Source organism: Sturnira hondurensis, unplaced genomic scaffold, assembly GCF_014824575.4.
Source record: "Sturnira hondurensis isolate 20B ecotype Veracruz unplaced genomic scaffold, ASM1482457v3 Scaffold0003693, whole genome shotgun sequence".
Lineage (NCBI taxonomy): Eukaryota > Metazoa > Chordata > Mammalia > Chiroptera > Phyllostomidae > Sturnira > Sturnira hondurensis.
This window is the reverse complement of record NW_028076324.1, coordinates 7,264,571-7,283,345: the sequence shown is the minus strand read 5'-3', so window position 1 is coordinate 7,283,345 and position 18,775 is coordinate 7,264,571. Positions and strand designations below refer to the sequence as shown.

The 18,775-nt window shown below is 52.7% G+C and overlaps 2 protein-coding genes and 1 non-coding gene across 3 annotated transcripts; 2 read left to right on the top strand and 1 right to left on the bottom strand.

Annotated features, from left to right (window-relative positions):
• The first annotated feature begins 1,956 nt into the window (after positions 1–1,956).
• TRNAN-GUU (transfer RNA asparagine (anticodon GUU)) lies at positions 1,957–2,030 on the top strand. Its single transcript has one exon. It is a non-coding gene; the product is annotated as a tRNA-Asn (tRNA).
• Positions 2,031–2,173: 143 nt separating this feature from the next.
• On the top strand, positions 2,174–10,248 carry NDUFS7 (NADH:ubiquinone oxidoreductase core subunit S7). The gene is made up of 8 exons (XM_037042336.1): positions 2,174–2,300; positions 3,634–3,667; positions 4,553–4,621; positions 5,148–5,265; positions 6,875–7,054; positions 7,129–7,175; positions 8,046–8,134; positions 10,076–10,248. The coding sequence occupies exons 1-8, from the start codon at positions 2,285–2,287 to the stop codon at positions 10,171–10,173; spliced, it is 651 nt and encodes a 216-aa protein (XP_036898231.1). The 5' UTR covers positions 2,174–2,284; the 3' UTR covers positions 10,174–10,248.
• Positions 10,249–10,585: 337 nt separating this feature from the next.
• Positions 10,586–14,342, bottom strand: GAMT (guanidinoacetate N-methyltransferase). Its single transcript, XM_037042337.1, has 6 exons — positions 14,043–14,342; positions 12,716–12,861; positions 12,497–12,560; positions 12,109–12,176; positions 11,858–11,968; positions 10,586–11,309 (listed from the first exon to the last, which is right to left on the bottom strand). Exons 1-6 carry the CDS (start codon positions 14,221–14,223, stop codon positions 11,169–11,171), a joined length of 711 nt encoding a protein of 236 aa, XP_036898232.1. The 5' UTR covers positions 14,224–14,342; the 3' UTR covers positions 10,586–11,168.
• Between the last annotated feature and the right edge of the window lie 4,433 nt (positions 14,343–18,775).

Here is an 18,775-nt window from a genome sequence, read left to right as displayed (position 1 = left end):
CAGCAATACTTACTGAGATCAGTCAATGAGAAGTTTCCTGTCTGAATATACTGGCTGTTTTCCTGGGTGACACATGGACCCAAGTGGAAACTCTGGCCTACATGAAGTTACCCTGTTACTGTGAAGTATTTTTAAATTACTGGGGTTTTTTTCCTCTAATCTTCACTGTGCTTCAAGTCTGTGCTTGCAGACCTAAACCATTCAAATAGGAAATAAATGTCATTTTGGAGATCTGGCTGCTTTCCTGGGCCCCGCATTCAGGCATGCAGTCAGGGTGGGCTTGGAGCTTGTGGGATCCAACTCCAGCCCCATCTGGGGAGACTTCTAACCTACAAACTGGTCCCATATTCCAGCAGGTGTTTTCAGTGCCTGCTGTGTTTTTGTGGATTCTAAGGGTGTTGGTAGTTGTGGTTCTTGGGGTTGGTGGGGGTCTCTTTTCCCTCTAAATGAGTGGTGGTAGTAGTTCATAGCCAGATTACCGGCCAAGTGAGGAATGTCCTAGAAAGCCTAGAGGTAGCCACTGCCCTGGGTAAGCCAGTGCCATTCAGCTGCTTCTGAAGCATGGAGAGGATGGACTTCACCCAACAAAAGGCAGGGTACAGTTGGAGTACTCCAGCTATCCACACCCTCTCCTACAACCCCCATTCTCAGTGGTGATGGCTTTCCTCAGCTTCCCTTTGGCAGCTGAGCCTGTGTCCCTTATAGCCGGCTCTCCCCTCTGTATTGCTGACACTGGTTTTGGGAGGGTGGAGATGAGCAGCATTCCTGGCCCCATACACTTGCCAGGAGCTCCCCTATAAACTGATGGGGTCCTTTCTGCCTTTCCCTGTCACCTTTACTATGGAGGAAGTGATTCCCACCTGCCTCCTCCACTCCTTCCTGGGAGCATTGTCTAGCTAGTTGCTCAAAGCTGCTACAACCTGCTGGGTTCTCTCTGCTGTTCCCTTGTCCTCCCCGCACGCAGGACCTCCTGGGGAACTGTCCTCCACCCCTGCCTTCCCCAGCTTAATCCAGAACCTCATCCAGGCCCTGGGACCCTGGGACCCTGTGACCACACCCATAGTCAGTTAACTCTCAGCACCAGCCTCCATAGTGGAGCAGTGAAACCCACCCTCAGGGAAGTAGCACGTTTCTACAGAACCACTTCCTGGAGCAGGGATTCTCATTGCACAGCGTTGACACCTCTGCAAGTTTTTTGTTGTTGTTAAAACAAACAAAAACTTTGCCCTGACTGGTTTTACCCAGTGGGTAGGGCGTCATCCTGCAAACTGAGAGGCCGAAAGTTCGATTCTGGATCAGGGCAAGTACCTAGCTTGCAGATATAGTCCCAATCGAATTGGTGCCAAATTGGTCGATGTTTCTCACATCGATGTCTCTCTATCTCTCTCTCATATCAATAAATGTATCCTTGGACAAGGATTTGAAAAAAATTACACGACACACAAGTGAAGAGTGTTCTTGCAAGCTATTTTGCCAGTTTTGGTGTTCAGTAGTGTTTGTGTTTACAACTAGCTCTGGTAATACTACCAGAAAAGAATTGGGTCGGGGAAATGGGACATTTAGGCTGAAATCCTAGCCTTGGAGGTTTCAAGTCTTCACGGGGGTTTGAGTGCCTTGCTCTGTCCGTCCCACGTTGGAATGAGTGGCAGCCCTGCTCGTTATCTGCAGAATGAGGACACATTCTGGTGAAGGGAGAAACTGCACGAGCCGCGAGGAAAGGATAATGATGCTCCCGGGGCGCTGAAACTCTTGCCGAAACTCGGGATCGAATCGGGGACCTTTAAACCTTCAGTGAAGCACTTTTCCAACTGAGCTTTTTCGGTTGGGTGGCAGGTGTCGCTATCATCCCGTTTTTACTCGGTTTTACACAGACGCCAGCACACAAAAGTATTTCGCTTCGTATTTACCAATCGCACATACCTCGTAGGGCAGCGTTTGGAAGAGGACTGCAGCTCCGTCTCTGTGGCGCAATCGGTTAGCGCGTTCGGCTGTTAACCGAAAGGTTGGTGGTTCGAGCCCACCCAGGGACGTGCTTCTCTTTTTGTTTCTCGGGTAAGGAAAAGGTGGGCGGGCCCTTGCTTTTTTGGAAACAAACCTCTATAACCTTTTATCCCTCGTGGGGCGTCGGCGGTGCACGTTGTGGGGGGACATCCACGAAGGCGGAACGTTCTGGGCTTAGGTTCCGGCTTCCGCTCACCAGCCGAACCACTTTGGACGAAGATCCTTAGGAGTCGGAGCACTAAAGTTGACGGACCGCAGAGGTTATCTGAAGGCCGAGGCCAAGATGGCGGCGCTGGCGGGTGAGCGGGTTGGGGCTCCGCGGTCAGGGTTCTCGGGGACACTGAGGCCGGGGTAGCGACACAGGCCCGCTAGTCTTTGGAGGGCGCCGGGGCGGAGCCCGGAGGGATCAAGGCTCTGCTATCCTGGAAGTTTCCGAGAAAGAAGCGGCTTGTGGCTTGCCTTCCTGACTGGCAGGGAAACTGAGGCCCGGAGGGGGCCGGAACTCCTCGGGGAGGTCACATCACTCGCACAACAGGCGTCCCAACTTGGCCTGCTACTGGGACCTTCGTCTGGAAATTAGTGATTAAACGCACAGGATGAAATCCACAAGGTTGCAAAGGAAAACAGTTACCCCGAGATAGTTGATAGGATTTTGTCTCGAAACTCAGTTGGCGAGTTCCTCATTCAGGTGCTTGGTTATTAACGCTCGAAATCCAGCACCAAGTCTGATTGCTATGGTTTTGAAGAATGGGTGGAAATGTTTGCAACCCTTGTGACGCCGTTGGGAATGTCTGTAATTTCTTTTGGTAAAAACCACGGGTCCCGTGGTTTGTTGATGACATTCAGAATTGAAAGACCGATTTTCAGTAAGATGGTGACAACAAAGAGAGTATTTTTACTTCTTGTGGAAGTTCACAGATCTACTGACCTGTGAAGGGCATTTATTGAGCTGTGAGCTTGTGCAAAGCCCTAAATTTTTAGGTGGGGGAACTGAGGCTCAGAGAGGAGCAGCTCAAACAGCAGCCTCTGGTTGGGCGGTTAGCCGGTCTTCCATGCCCTTCCACGCTCCGTTCTGGGGGTTTGTTTACTCAACACATACTCATCACTTACAGCCAAGGCTGAAGGGACACCAGGGTCACCCTAGGAGGCCCTAACGTTATTGCTGGGGAGGCAGACACCACACGAATACATGTAGGTGACCATAGAACAGGTTGACAGGATTGAGAGAGCCTGGGGCCTGATGAAGACCCAGTTAGAGCTGAATCCTGCCCCATGAGAAGGGCTGGCTATGTGTGCATGTGGGGCACGGTGCTCTGGGCAGATGAAATAGCATGTTGGGAGGCACTGAAGCAGGAGCAATACTGACACCTGTGAGGAAGGGAAGGAAGGAACCTGGCTCTTTCTAAGGGCTGTGTGGTTTTAAGCAAGGGAGTGGCAGTATCTGGTTCATATTCTGAAAGATGCCTCTTTACCAAACATTTGTTAAAGGAGAATTTAGATAGGCCAAGGGTAGAGGGAGAGTGCTTGAGGCAGGGGCCTGGGGGGAAAGAACTGGCTGACGTAGGCATCAGAGATTGTGGCCTCTGGTGCTATCTGAAACTCACGGCCCACACCCTGTCGTTCTCTCTACAGCCCCTGGCCTGCTCCGCCCGATCCTTGCTCTGTGGTAAGTGCCTGTGTCTTTGGCCCTGGCCATAGCCAGCCATCCAGAGGCTCTTTCAGAAAGAGGTCAGACTCGGGGTGGGGGGTGCAGAGGGGATAGATCAGAGTACCTCAGAGCTGGGAAGAACTCAAGCAACTACAAGCGAGCCCTGCCCACTGAAGGTCACACAGTGGCAGGGGCAGCACTGGGTCTGGCAGTCTACTCTCCAGCAGGTTGTATGCAGGCCCCTCAGTGCAAGCAATCCCTGTTGGGGCAGAGCCTGTTTTTAGACCAGCTGTTCTAGTGCCCTCAGGACTCACATATTACCTGTTGCTGGAAAACAATCAGTGCATTTGCTCAGATGGCAGCCCCATGCAGGCCTCCTCAGGACAGGAAGGCAGATGGCCACTGGGGCCTCTTCAAGGACAGAGACCAGAAATCAAACCCTCAGCACCATGGGACCTGGGACATGGCAGATCTAAGGAGAGAGTTTTCCTAGTGTGGAGAAGTCAGGGAGCTTTGAGGCAGGCATGGATTTGGATGTCTTTTTTTCTAGGGATAAAATACATATTCACTATAAAACAAAGGAAAATGAGAGAAGTGTGAAATGAAAACCAGGCACTTTATGGCCCAGGGTTCAGCAGACTTTTTCCCTGAAGAGCCAGATGGTAAATGTTTTCAGCCATGCAGGCCGGATGGTCTCTGTTAAGACTCCTCAGCTATGCCTTCATGAAAACAATTGCAGACAACACAGAAACACATTGGTGTGGTTGTGTGTCAATAAAACTTTATTTCCAAAAATAGACAGAGGGCCAGGCTTGTAGTTTCCCCATGCCTGCTCCAGGGTGGCCCCTGTAACAGCATCTCCAGGCATCCAGTCTGTTCTTCATGTGTGCTCTGTCTCTGCAGCTCCAGTGTGGGAACAGCTGTTCAGGTACGCTGTGTCCATGCGAGTTTGGCTGCCGACGGTCAAAGCAGGTGAGGCCAGCCCTCATGGTAGCCCACATGCTCTGAAGCAGCCCCCTCCCCCAGCACAGCAGCACCTATGGTGACTCCAGGAGCCTCCTACACCCAGCAGAACTATGCACTCCCTGCCCAGCCTCTCCTGCACATGTAAGCCAGTGGCTGCACATCCCCAAATCAAAGGGCCTTCGCTAAATAGTGTGTCAGCTGGCCCCTGTTTTCCAGGTGGAGAAACTGAGTTCCCCAAAAGACTGGGTCTTCTGGGGCCACAGCAAGGCAGGATGATGCATGTCCGTGCAGTCTTTCATTTTTTTGTTCAGCAGACCTAGGCCTGGATACTGGGACTCTGCAGCCCCTGGGCAATCCCTGGCTCCGAGGCCCCTCCCACCACTGCCTTTGGGACTGGCAGTGACCACAGCTTTGTCCTGTGCTCTGACAGGCACTCCGTGCTAGGCCCCAGGGTAGAGGCTGTGGGAGTGGCCAGCACTCATCTGCAATTCCTACTTGACTAACACCTCCCTGTGCCATGTCCCATGCCCAGCACACAGCCTGCAGTGGCCAAGGCCGGAGCCGTGGTCCCCAAACCCAGTTCACTTCCCAGCAGCCGGGGCGAGTATGTGGTGGCCAAGCTGGACGACCTCATCAACTGGGCCCGCCGGGTGAGCCCCCAACCCTCCTCCATCTCTCCAGCCTCAGCTGCACACATGCACATGTGCACATGGGCAGCACACACGCTCACCTGCCCCTGTGGTTCAGGGAGCCTACTGGACTTCTCCAGAGGCTCATGATTATGTGAGGACTCATCTTCCACACACCCCCACCACCAGCTTCTGGTCCTGATTTCCCCTCCATGTCTCTGTCCTACCCGCTTGTCTCTCCCATGGCCTTAGTGAAGATGGCCCACCTCCCTTCTGTAGTTCTGTTTTCTGTTACTACCTCTTCTTTCTCTTAATGTAAAAGTAACCTTTTCATTTTTATTTACTTTCTAAAAGGTTTGATTTATTTATTTTTAGAGAGAGGGAAAGGGAAAGAAAAAGGGAGAGAAGCATTGATGTGGGAAGCACATGTGAGAGACAACATCGATGAGTTGCTTCTTGCATGTGCCCAGCTGGGGACCTGGCCTGAAACCAAGTCACGTGCCCTGACTGGGATTGAACCAGCGACTGTTTGGTTTACAGGATGACCCCCCCATCCACTGACCGGCACCAGTCTAGGCTAAAAATAACCTATTAACTAGAAAAATATTGTCTGCCAAAGGCAGTAACTTCTTTCTGCAAAAAATCTTAAAAGCCTGCCTTGCCCCCAGCGTCAGCCACGAAACAGCTTTTGTCTTATATTCACTGTTAAGTCATGTGCCTGGCGTGTCTCCCACTGGACACGTGTCCGGTGTCCTAAGACAGGGGCTCCTTTCAGTACCCAAGCTATGCTGGGTTGGGACAGGCCACTTTAACAGTCTCCCACTGACGGTCGTATGTGGGCTCAGTCTTTTGTGTGTCTTTGTGCCACAACACCACAGTGAGCACCCTACCAGGGCCCCTGGACAGCTCCAGGACAACGATGTCTGCTACAGCCTTGTTTATGACTGTGAATGCCCAGAGATGAGGTCAGGGTCAGCCAGCTCGGGCACCGTCAGTCAGGTGGTCTTGCCATGGTGGACAACCCTTGCACTGTCACTGCACTAGAACATCAGTGGGGCAGTGGGGACTAATTCTGGTTCCAGATTGGATGCAGAGGATCAGAGAAGGTCTAGTTGAGGACCCCAGCTGTAGGGTACTCAGGCACCAATCAGATAAAGGAGTCAGAGGGCAGCTGAGGCCATCCCAGAGGGCTTCCTGGAGGAATTGGCATTGGAGTTCTTGGACACCAGAAGGTGTCCAGAACAGATCCTCAGTGTTAGGCTTCTACCACATGTGGCTGCCAGGCACTCAGAGCAGCAAATACCCATGTTGGAAGGATGGGGTTTAGGATGTACTAGGTACATCAATGGTACTATTTAAACTAATTTTATGGTTTTTTTTAAACTTTTTTTTCCTTTTAAAAAGGAAATGTGGCTACTGGCAAGTGTTGACCCATAGGCCTAGCTCACTTTGCCTTCCCATTGGGCAGCCCTGGTCGTGTGGTTTCTGTATGGGTTTGGGGCAGGGAATGACTGATGTGTCGTTCTTCAAGAAAAGTTAGAAATCTAGATTTTTCTATGTGAAATCGCCCAGTTTTTTAAAACACAATGGGACAACTATCCACTCACAGTTGACCACCTGACATCCCCAGAGCTCCCTGTGGCCCATGACCTTCGGTCTGGCCTGCTGTGCTGTGGAGATGATGCACATGGCAGCACCCCGCTATGACATGGACCGTTTTGGCGTGGTCTTCCGAGCCAGCCCACGCCAGTCAGATGTCATGATTGTGGCCGGAACACTCACCAACAAGATGGCCCCCGCGCTCCGCAAGGTAGGCCTGGCCCTGGCCCCTACCCTCTCACTGCCCAGGCTTGAGCCTCACGTAGACCCTGTCATCTCTTCCAGGTCTATGACCAGATGCCAGAGCCACGCTATGTCGTGTCCATGGGAAGGTGAGTGTCAGGTGGGGCTGGGGCCACGAGCTGGCTCCAGTGATGAGACATACCTATGACACAGTGGCATGTTTCTCCCTAGTCTTTTATCTGGGCTTGTGGCTGATCAAGGTCATGGAGGTGTAACTTATGCTCAGTACAATCAATCCTCCAGCTGCAGAGACTCTGACACTTGTGCCGTGTGCACTCACCATTCCACAGAATGTCCCTACTGTGGGTTATCATCGCTCCCGCAGCCCAGCAGCCTGTCTGACTTCTGTCCATGTGCTTTGTGAGCACATGAGTGATGTCTCCCTCTATCAACAGCTTAGAGTCTCCTTGCCTTTTTAACTTGTTGTCAGTTCTCCACATCATTGAAACCCATTTAATCACTTATGTTTTTTGTTGAGATAGAATTCATACAGCAGAAAGTTTGCCTTTTTAAAGTGTACAATTCAGTGGGCTTTATTGCATTCACAACATGTAAAACCATCCTCTCTGTCTAGTTCCCGATCATTCCATTACCCCAACAGTAGGCCCCATCCCCGCTCATCAGCAGTCACTCCCCACCATCACCCCCAGTCCCTGGCAACCATGAACCCATTCCCTATCCTGTGCCTGTTCTGGACGTTTCATACAAGTGGAATCACACACAGTGTGTGTGGCCTCTAGTGTCTGACTGAGCATCATGTTTTCACGGTCTATCCATTAGCCTTGTTCTACCTGGTCTCGGGTGACTACTGCATTCCCTATGGCTTCATGTCCCATTCTAGTCCTTTGGTGGCCTAGGCACCTGCTTGCAGTTGAAGGTGGCTGTGGGTTAGGGGCAGGGCCCAGAGGAGGGAACGGCCAGTGGCCAGAGAGGCCTTCACAGCACTGCTCCCCCTCCAGCTGTGCCAATGGAGGAGGTTACTACCACTACTCATACTCCGTTGTGAGGGGCTGTGACCGCATCGTGCCTGTGGACATCTACGTTCCAGGTAAGTCCCCTTGCCCGTGTCTCTGGGCAGGCCTTCAGGTTCATTCCCACAAAGGAGTCCCCACGCTCCTGCAGACACAGTGGGCTCTCCCTTTTTTAGGAATGAGCAGGTCCTGGCTGGTGTGGCTCAGTGGGTTGGAGGGTCATCCTGTAAACCGAAAGGTTGTGGGTTCCATTCCCGGTCAGGGCATGTGGTTAGGTTGAGGATTTGGTCCCCAGTTGGGGCACATGCAAGAGGCAACTGATTGATGTTTTTCACATCAATTTTTCTCTCCATCTCCCTCTAAAATTAGTGAGCCTGTCCTCAGGTGAGAATTAAAAAAAAAAGAATGAGCAGATTTGGGTCTAAGACAGGTAATGCCCCAGCCTTTCCTTTTGTTGTCCCTTCATGGGCTCCCCAATTTCATCCAGGTACTGGTTGAGGCCAACATCAAGAGGTTATGTTGAGCTGTACAGAATTGCTGGTACTTGGTTATTTTTAAGCTATAGTTTTATATGATTCTACCTAATAGAAACAAAATCAAAGGAATGCTATTGAAAAATAGAAAACAGGTCCTGGAGGACATGAACAGTGTCTGTGAGCTCTTGCCCTCACAATGGGTTGTGAGACCCCACATTCTACAGAACTCTCCCCCCCCCCCCCCCCGCTCGTCTGGTTTGGACCCATGATCACCAGGGTGGCCAGATTCAGCAAATAAAAATGCAGGGCACCCAGTTAAATTTGAATGTCAGAAAAACAATGAATATTTTTTTATTATAAGCATGTCCCATGATATTCAGGATATACTTATACTAAAGAGTATCAGTGGTTTGTCTAAAGTTTTCATGTAACTGAGCAATCTTTGTCTGGCCACCCTGCAGGACTCACATGCCTCCTCATCTGGAGGGTCTGCGGGGTGGCCTCCCGGGCACGTGCTGGCATGTGCTGGCATCTCCCAAAGGCAGAGAAACAGGTTTCCACATTGGATTGGAGCTCATTGGAAAAGGGAGTTGATTTGTTTCACATTCTGCAAATATTTATTGTTTTTCCTAGGCCTGGGCCTCATGTGGGCAACACTGGGCCCTAGAGAAGTCTCAGCACCTGGGCCAGGCCCTGCAGGGTGCGGGGAACAGAGCCTCACACAGACCCGTCCAGCCCCTCCTATTGGGTGACAGAGGGCACAGTGGGTGGGGCTTTAAAAGATGCATAGTGGTCCATCCTGCAGGCTTATTAACCTTGACCAAGAGCCAGACTCTTGGTCAGTTACTGCTTGTTTACCACATGACCTCAGGTAAGTCTCCTCTCTGAGCCTCAGTTTCTCCATCTATCAAATGGCCCGCTGTGACCATATTGTAGCCAATGAGCACTCCAGAGTCAGCTGGAAGTGAATGACCATGACAGTTCTTTATCTGGCCACCTGAGGTGGCAGGCCTGCCAGGTCCTGGCAAGTCCTCCAGGTGGCAATGTGTCCCTCTACTTCTTTCACCTGAGACATCAGGGACAGAGACTGTGAGGACTATTTCTCTGGGGTTTACCTTTTCAGTCTGTGGGCTTTCCTGCCTTGCCTACCTTGCTGGCTACTTCCTGTGGTGGGCCAAGGCACCCAGCCCCTTCAGTGCATTTATGGGATGCTAGGGTAGGGACCCATCTCAGCCCTCCCCACCCTGGGAAGTGGCTTGGATGTAGCCAAACAGCCCTCAGCAGACCTGAAGCTCCTGGGTCACTCTTCCCAGGGCCCTGGGAAGCACAGGCCTTTCCTGCTCCACTTTACCTGTAGTTGTTGCCCCCAGCCAAACCATTTGATGTTCCTTCTGGTTCATTTGCCCTTTGCCAGACAGCATTGGGAGGGGTGGTGCCCCAGCAGGGCCCAGAATCCACTCACTGGTCAGGGGCTCCTGGCTGAGCCAGAACTGTGGACCCCTGCCCATGGGCAGAGACACTGAGGCAAGATCCCACCCCTAGGCTGCCCGCCCACAGCCGAGGCCCTACTCTATGGCATCCTGCAGCTGCAGAAGAAGATCAAGAGGGAGAAGAGACTCAGGATCTGGTACCGCAGGTAGTGCCGCCTGACTACTGCCTTGTGTCCTCTTCATCACCCCAAGAGATGGTCAATAAATCCAAGAAACCCACCTGGACCAGTGCCTGCCCTTGTGGTGTATGGGCAGGGGCTCTGGGAGGTAGGGGCCTGCCCACAGGGCAGAGAGCACCCCCTGGGCCTGATGTGGATGCCTTGGGCAGGGTCAGTCCTCAAAGATGCTCAGGCTCTGGAGGCAGTCCATACCAACCCCTCCTCAGGGCTTGCACTTGGTCTCTCCAGGCCCCACCACTATGAAGGAGGGGAGGTAGATCATCCCCTGGAGCCAGGTGAGGGCTGGGCTGCCTCCACACAGGGACTGAAGAGGGTGTTGAGGCAGAGGAAACAAGGCAGCAAGTGACACTACTCCGGTAGCTGAGGGTCCTGTGAGAGTCCAGATGTAAAGGTTTTGCTTTATTTTACTGTTCACTCTAAGTGGGACCAGAGACCCTTCTCAGTAGCCCAAGGACCTGGGCCTGGAGCTGTTATATTCCGTACAGTTCTGACCTAGTTCTGTACGCCCTTGGGCCCCCCCAGCTGCTCACCACAGGGCAGGAGGGGCAACTCTCCTGGCTGGCTAGGGGAAGGAGCCATAGGTGACTGATTGGCGATGTCTCCCATGGACAGGATAGGGTTTATAGGCTACACATTGGAGCCGAGAGCTTGCCCACTGGCTCCCTGAAGGTTCATTTAACAGATTTCTTTTTCTGGAGGGACAGGAGGAATAAGTGAGAGTGCACTTGTGTGTCAGGCTGCTGATTGGCCAGCCCAATGTCAGCATTTATTTTATCTCCCTGACCCTGGAACGAGGCTGGTGTTAGTCCCCTTGCAGAGGTTAGGGAAGGTGGCCAGGGTCACACAGCTGGTGCTGCCCCAATTAGGACCTGGGCTGTAAGGCTGCAGCCTGAGCTCCTGGTCACAAAGGCACTGGGGTGGGAAGGTGGGGCAGGCCATGGGTGGCTGAGCCTGGGGCCACCAGACTTAGTGCTTGGTGACCATGGGTGTGATCATCTGTGGGAAGGCATAATAGCGGCAGTCAGCAGGCGGGACCAGCTCCATCACCTGTGTGTGGATGTTTTCCCGCAGGAAGCCCGCCTCCAGCAGTGCTGGCACCTGTGTCTCCTGTCATAGGGAAGTGCCAGGTCACATTCAGGCTGTGGGGCCTCATATGCACATACAAGCACACACACATACCCGGTGCCTACCCTTCCTCACACAGCATTGCCAGTGCCAAGGCCCCACCCAGGTCAAACTACTGAGACAACGTGGAAGCCCAAGACTGAGTAGTGATCCCCAGGTGTCTAAACTGGGGTAGCAGCTTCCAGGCTGTCACAGCTGCCCAACTGCTTGTCCTCACAGACAGAGGGAAGAGCTTGGTCAAAGGCCCTGAGTCAGGCTTGGCTGAACTAGCAGGTGCACCCTGGGTGGAGGGGGACTCAGTGAAGGGTATGGGTCCTCTCAGCCAGGTGGGGGGCTTAGGCTGAGTCCCTGTATCCCAAGGGCACTGGGGAGGGACCTTGCCTGATTTCCATGCAAGAGGGCACAATATACCCAAGAGAACAGCCTGGAGGCAAGGGACCCTCCTGGGTCACAGGTGACTATAGCTACCTCCCCAAGCTGCCTGGGGTAAGAGGGAGAGAGGTGGGCCCAGGGAGCTTTAGCTGCTGCACCTCGAACATGGTGGTGATGTTGGAGTACTTGGACTTCATCAGCTCCCCCCAGGAGGTAAGGTTGCAGTAGGTGAGGATGCCCCCTGTCTTCAGCAGACGAAAAGCGTGGGCCTAGGAGGGGGGGTCAGAGGTCAGGAAGATCTGAGACCAGAGTGGAAAGAAGGGTACCCTGTGTGTGGATGGTAAATGCATCCACCCAGCTGACACCCCATGCAGGGAGCTGCAGACCCCACTCCCCTGCGAAGTCCTACCCTGATGAAGTTGAATTGGTGCGTGTGCCAGGTTTCCTCAGACAGTGGGTAAGTGTCGTACAGGATCCCTGCAATGAGAGGACAGAAGCCATGTGGTCAGGACCGGCAGCAGCTATATCAAGACAGTGGCTACACAGGTGGAATTCAAACGGCCTAGGAACCCTGGCTGCTGCACCCCAAGTTCACCAAGCTGCCACTTCTGGCTATCATGCAATTCAGTCTTTCCTTTTAGGTCTCATCACCCTCCCTCTGAGTGCCAAGCCGCGCACGCACCCATGCTCTTTGCCCCAGTGACATGTCCGCACGTGTGTTCTTTAGAAGGCCCCTCCACAAGTGAGGAGGAGACAGGCAGAGGCTCCCTTCACCCAGTGCCCAGAGCCCTCCTCACCATCAAAGTGACCATCTGGCAGAGTGGGTGCCACCTCTTCCCACAGGCCTTTCAAAGGAACCACCTTGGGACAGGTGAGAAAAAGAAGACAGAGTCAGCGGGGTCCCCAGGACTTCTCCACTGTGAGGATGGGCAGAGGAACTTCCGAGGACAGTCCCCCTCCCCTGTGCCTGAGACTGCTAGGAGTGGGTTGGGGGTGCTTATAGGCAGAGGTGGCACCTTGTGTGGCTGCTGCTGAGCCCAGTCCTGGAGCCGCTGGAAGACGCCGTCATTGCATTCAATGATCCAGTGCTCATCGATGGCGGCTTCCTGCACCTTGGTGGCTGCGATGGCCATGCCGAAGCCCACCTCCAGCACCCGGCCCCCTGGACACACAAGAGGCCGGGGCTGGGAAGCTACCTGGAGGAGGAGGCGCAGGGGCAGCGCCTTGGCACAGAGAAACTAGGACAAGAGGCTACAGTGGCCCTGAGAGAGAACAGCGTGGGCCCTGGCCAGCAGCCAAAAAGGGATGGCCTGCCAGCAAGGCCACAGAGCAGCTTTTGGGCCTGGGGGAGGGGTGGTTAGACCCTGGACTTTGAGCCTGATTCTGGCTGTACACCAGTGCCAGTGGTGGCATGCCACTGCTACAGCTTATCTCCGTTACATTTCTCTCTCCCTCCCACCCTCTCCTCCATGAAATTCTCAGGAGAAGAGAAAGGGAGGACGAGGACTCCAGGCTGGGGCCTGGAACAACCTTGGGGGAGTACTCATTGCACCACAGACGGATGCCGAAGGGCCACACACAGCCCCTGGGGACCTGAGCACCTCTAGGGCTCTGACACCAGAGCACAGAGTCACCCGGCCACAGCTGTCTGTAAGCCTCAGCTTTTCAGAGTTATTTTTAGCTGGGCCGGGTAGAATGTCCCTGCTCAGGTGCTCCTCACGTGTGCTTGGGTAGCACCCACTGCCTGCCACCACCCGTCCCTGAGCTCAGGCGGCTGAGTTCCACCTGAGGTCCTGCAGCTGAGGACCCATTTCCCCTGGAGAGGAAGTTCCTGGTACTTATAGAGCGCCTAGTATGTGCACGCGCCGTGCATGCAGCACTCCTTTTATTTCCCCGCCACCCCCCTACTACCACATCTCCCACACCCCTCGGCAGCTAGAGGAAAGAGGCACGGAGAGGTTCCAGTGCACATCTACNGGTGCTCCTCACGTGTGCTTGGGTAGCACCCACTGCCTGCCACCACCCGTCCCTGAGCTCAGGCGGCTGAGTTCCACCTGAGGTCCTGCAGCTGAGGACCCATTTCCCCTGGAGAGGAAGTTCCTGGTACTTATAGAGCGCCTAGTATGTGCACGCGCCGTGCATGCAGCACTCCTTTTATTTCCCCGCCGTGCATGCAGCACTCCTTTTATTTCCCCGCCACCCCCCTACTACCGCATCTCCCACACCCCTCGGCAGCTAGAGGAAAGAGGCACAGAGAGGTTCCAGTGCACATCTACAGGAGAGCAGACTGGTACTGAGTCTGGTCTCTCCTGGGGGCTACACTCGGGCAGGGCGCTGAATTACCTCTGGAGGTGGCGGTGGTCGCCAGGGCATGCATGTAGGGGGTCTCCCAGCGCTCCATCACAGGCTTGCCCAGGATCTGCAGTTGCGTGTCTGACGCATCGTAGGACGCGGGTGCTGCCAGCCACACAGGCTTGCAGTTCTCACCAGGCACAAAAATGGGGGTCGCAGTGGGGGCGCTCATTGTGCAGGCTGACTGGCGCTGCAGACTTGCCTCCTGATGAAGAAGGTTGGTTCTGCCAGGGCCTTCTGGACCGGGGTGTGTGGACTGGACAGGCGGAGGCGTTGCCCAGGGTGTGACGTGAGGAGGACGTGAGGAGGACGGCCAGAGCAGACTGTGCCGTGGTTTTAGTGGTTCGAGTGGCCCCTAGCGGCCTTGGAAGAGAAGACGACCCCAGGTGGGGCAGGATGCCTGCCAACTCCCTCCCCTTGCTGAGCCTCCAGCACCTTGTCCTCGAAAGTAGCACAACAGCAAGGAGCCCTCGGGGTCCAGAGCCTCTCCTCTTCACTCCAGCCTCAGTTTTCTCATCTGTCACTGCCTCAGAAGGCCCCTCTTCCTTGCTGGGGTGAGAGGGTCTAATGATTTCCCTGGTGCTGTTGGAAGTGCTTTAGGTATTTGAAAAAGTCAATCTTTAGAGATAGTGCAGTGGGTTGGGGGTGTCCTCATTATTGTCCTCATTTCACAGATGGGGAAACTGAGGCTCCAAGAGGCACAGCCAGCAGTCTCATGGCCCCAGGGGTGGGAAGGTGAGGACAAAGGATTAGAGCCCTGATAGTCCCCAATTTCACCACAAGCTAAGCTGCCTGTCCTCTTTCAGGAATTCACTTCACATCCCCATAAGCTGGGGATCACCTGAAAACCCAGGATCCTGATGGGGGTGCTCATTGTGCAGACACCTGCAGTTCTGGGGACCAAAATGCTATTCCAGCAGTTTGCTGTCCCTCACACCCAGGAAGTCTGGTAGGGCAGTCTTACAGCGACATGGGACTGAAGCCTTGTTCCTGCTAGGGCAGCCCCTTGGAGACAGCTGCATCTTCTATCTGCCTGCCAGGGACATACCCACAAGCATTGGCCTCCCAGCTCTGTAATATGACTCCCTTTTTCCAACCCTCTGCACACTGGGCCACCGGCCACAAGCCCTGAACACTCCATTGCACGTGTGGGGGAAACAGGCTCAGAGACACCACGGTCATGGGTTTTGAACCCAGGAAGCCTCTTAAACAGCTCTCTAGTTCAGTCTCTTCCCTGCACCTCTGTGTCCATCTCTCGCAGCCCTGACTGACCAAGCTCCAGACTCCTCACCCCAAACCCTGCCCACCCACCACCTGCAGAGCTCCTGTGTCCCTCCTGCCCCTGGGCCTTTGTACATGCCCTTCCCTTAGGCTGGACAACTTCTCCTTTCTCCTGATCCAGTGTGGGCTTCATGCTTCAGCTTGTACCTCCTCTGGGAAGCCCCCAGGCTGTTTTATCTCAGAGCATGTCTCCTCAGCACTTCACTAACTGAAGGTATTTATTTCTTCATAGCTCTATTGTTTGTCTGATGGTCTTGATGCATAGAAAGTACCTGCTTGATGAATCCTGAGTGCACACTGGGGTCTAATGCAGTTTAGATGTGACGTCACTGATTTCATGAGAATCTCAGGAGGAGGCAGGATGAGTAGATGTCATCAGACACCTGGGTTGGTCTTTGCTGCTTTTCACCTCATATGAGTTCACTCAGTCTGGTTTCCCCACCACCATCTACTGTCATGACCACTGTGATGGACACTTTGCTGGCCTGTCTCCCTGCATCCTTAGGCTGCCCGAGAAACATGGCTCAGGATGCTTCCTTATGTATCCTGTGTAAACCAGTGGCACTCACTAAATGTCACACAACTCAAGGGATGCCCTGGAATGCCTGTCTGAGACAGGAGGAGGAGGCTACATTCATTTGCACTTGCTATGTCACACATCACCCCACCTGAAGCCACTAAAACGAGTTACGTTCATGATCTCAGTTTCTATGGGTGCAGAATCCAGGCTCAACCCAGTTGGGTCCTCTGCTCACAATGTCTTACGGGCTGCAGTCAATGCACCGCTGGTGCTGAGACCTCATCTGAAGGCCCAGTCAGGGAAGGGTGCTCTCCAAGCTCACTCACTGGTGGGCAGCAATCAGTTCTTTTTGGGCTGTGGGCCCCTGGGCCCCTGGGCCTCAGTTCCTGGCAACATGGGCCTCCTCAACATGAAAATGTGCTTCATCAGAGCCAGTGAGAGAGAGACTGCTATCAACAAGAACTGGCACCCTTGCCCTGGCTGATGTGGCTTAGTGGTTGAGTGCCAGCCTGTGAATCAGGGGGTTGCCATTTCAATTCCCAGTCAGGGCACATGCCTGGGTTGTGGGCCAGGTCCCTGGTGAGGGGTTTGCAAGAGGCAACCACACATTGATGTTTCTCTCCCTCTCTTTCCCCTCCCTTTCCCTCCTTAAAAAATAAATAAAATCTTTAAAAAAAAAAGAACTGACACCCTTTATGAATTTGTATGTAACAAACTGCAGTCGACATTAGATGAAAAGGCAGAGCGGAGGCAGAATGGAGAGTGTGCCGCAGACTGTGTGACAGGGGTGTGCTTGTGGGTAGGCTGGGGCATTGTCTCGCAGTGGGAGGATGCTCAGGGAGTTAGGTCATTGCAACCAGGGCATTGTAGGGGAGATTTTAATATGGGTACACTTTAAAAAAATATATAATCTTGGCTACCTTCAGGTTTGAGGTTTTCTTTTTTTAAGATTTTATTTTATTTATTTTTAGAGAGAGGGGAAGGGAAAGAGAAAGAAAGGGAGAGGAACATTGATGTGCTATATATACGCTGATCTGTTGCTTCTTGCATCCCCCCAGCTGGGGACCTGGTCTGCAACCCAGGCATGTGCCCTGACTGGGAATAGAACTGGGGAGTTTTTGGTTTGCAGGCGAGCGCTCAATCCACTGAGTGACACCAGCCAGGGCTGGGTACACTTTTTATTGTAGTAATACACACGTAACATGAAACTTACCATCTTAACCATTGTTAAGTGCACAGCTCAGTGGCATTAAAGACATTCATTGCTGTGCAACCATCTGAGCACCTATTAAACACTAACTCCCCAGCCGCACCATCCCTACCCCTGCCTCCCACTATCTACTTTTTGTCTCTATGCCATTGATTCCTCTAGGGACCTCCCATGAGTGGGAAAAAACAGTATTTGTCCTTTGGCATCTGGCTTATGTAACTGAGCATCATGTTCATCTACACTGTAGCAAGTGTCAGAATGTCCTTCCTTTTAAAGGATAAATCATATTCCAGAGTGTGGACGGACCACATCTCACTTGTCTGTCCATCTGTGTGTGAACACCTTGGTTGTTTCCACCTTGAGTCAGGCTGCTGTGAACAGTTGAATAGAGGGAAGTATCTGCTGAGTCCCAGCTTTCAATTCTGTGAATGTGAAAGAAGTGGAGCTGCTGGACTATATGGGGATTCTATGTTTTTAATGTTTTGAGCAACAGCCAGACTTTCTACCCAGGCCTACCCTCCCTGCTTCCAATCCAGTCCAGAGGGTTCTCACTGGCTGACTGCATACACCACTGGCTGATATCATAGGGTCTTCACTCCATTGGCTAACTCCATATAACCACATGACCCCCACCTTAGCCAATCAGGTCTTTCCACTGCCTTGTCACAGCAATTGATTGAACAATGACATGTGACTGGAATAGGGCCAATCAGAACCTTCCCTTGCACTTTTGCTGCCTCTCTTAGGTTAGAAGTGCTGACCTGCTGAGGCTGTTAAGCTTTTGGGGTTATTTGGTCTAGAGCTGTTGGCAACATCTTTATCCCCATAAAAAGTAAGACTGTTGAGGGAAAAGCCAAGACAGAGGGTGACAGAGCCAAGAGATGGAGAGGTGGATAAATCTTTGAGGCACTGTTTGACAGTCCGAGATCTGGGTGAGCCTGAAACCAGCTGTACCAGTGTGTCTCAACCAGGGGTAATTCTGGGAACACTGGGTGATGTCTGGGGACATTTGTAGTAATCATGCCTCGGGGGTTCTAGCATTGCATGGATAGGGGCCAGGGATGCTGCTCAACACAGAGAAACATCTAATCCAAAATGTCAGCCATGTTATACTCTGGTATCTCTTCAGATAGCATAAATCTTTCGCCTTTTACAAAATGTCAGCCATGCTGGGGCGGGGGGAACCCTGAGTTACATCTATCCCTAGACCTTTCAGTTCCATGAGCAAAAAAATTCCCATTAAAAAAAAAAAAGCCAGTTTCAGTTTCTGTGAGTTGCAACCAAAAGATTCTAACCAATATGGGGAGTAAGACATATGCAGGGGGTTTAGAAGATGGGAACTGCAGATGGTTGGCCTGGGGGGACTTCACCTCCATGAAGCACAGCACCCTGGGTAAGATCAGGTGGGAGGGCATGGGTTAGGCCCTATGAGTTGATCATTTTTTTAAATAGTCTTAGTTTTGCCCTGGCCAGTGTGGCTCCGTTGGTTGGGGGCATCATCCTGTAACCAAATGACAGCGTTCAATTTCCAGCCTGGGCACATACCTAGGTTATGGGTCCGATCTCTAGTCCAGGTGCATATGGGAGGCAGCCAATTGGTATTTCTCACGTCAATGTTTCTCTCTATCCCTTCCTCTTTCTACAAAAACAATAAATGTCCTTGGGTGAGGATAAAAAGATAAAATAAAAATAAAACAGGCCTCATTTTAGATT

Excerpts from the sequence above, each read along its gene's own strand:
- NDUFS7 (XM_037042336.1), top strand. Across the intron at positions 3,668-4,552 it reads CGCCCGATCCTTGCTCTGTG|CTCCAGTGTGGGAACAGCTG; the intron begins GTAAGTGCCTGT and ends CTGTCTCTGCAG. Across the intron at positions 7,176-8,045 it reads TATGTCGTGTCCATGGGAAG|CTGTGCCAATGGAGGAGGTT; the intron begins GTGAGTGTCAGG and ends CTCCCCCTCCAG.
- GAMT (XM_037042337.1), bottom strand. The coding sequence starts at position 14,223 with ATGAGCGCCCCCACTGCGACCCCCATTTTTGTGCCTGGTGAGAACTGC. Across the intron at positions 12,561-12,715 it reads CTCAGCAGCAGCCACACAAG|GTGGTTCCTTTGAAAGGCCT; the intron begins GTGCCACCTCTG and ends ACCTGTCCCAAG. Across the intron at positions 11,969-12,108 it reads ACCAATTCAACTTCATCAGG|GCCCACGCTTTTCGTCTGCT; the intron begins GTAGGACTTCGC and ends CCCCCCTCCTAG.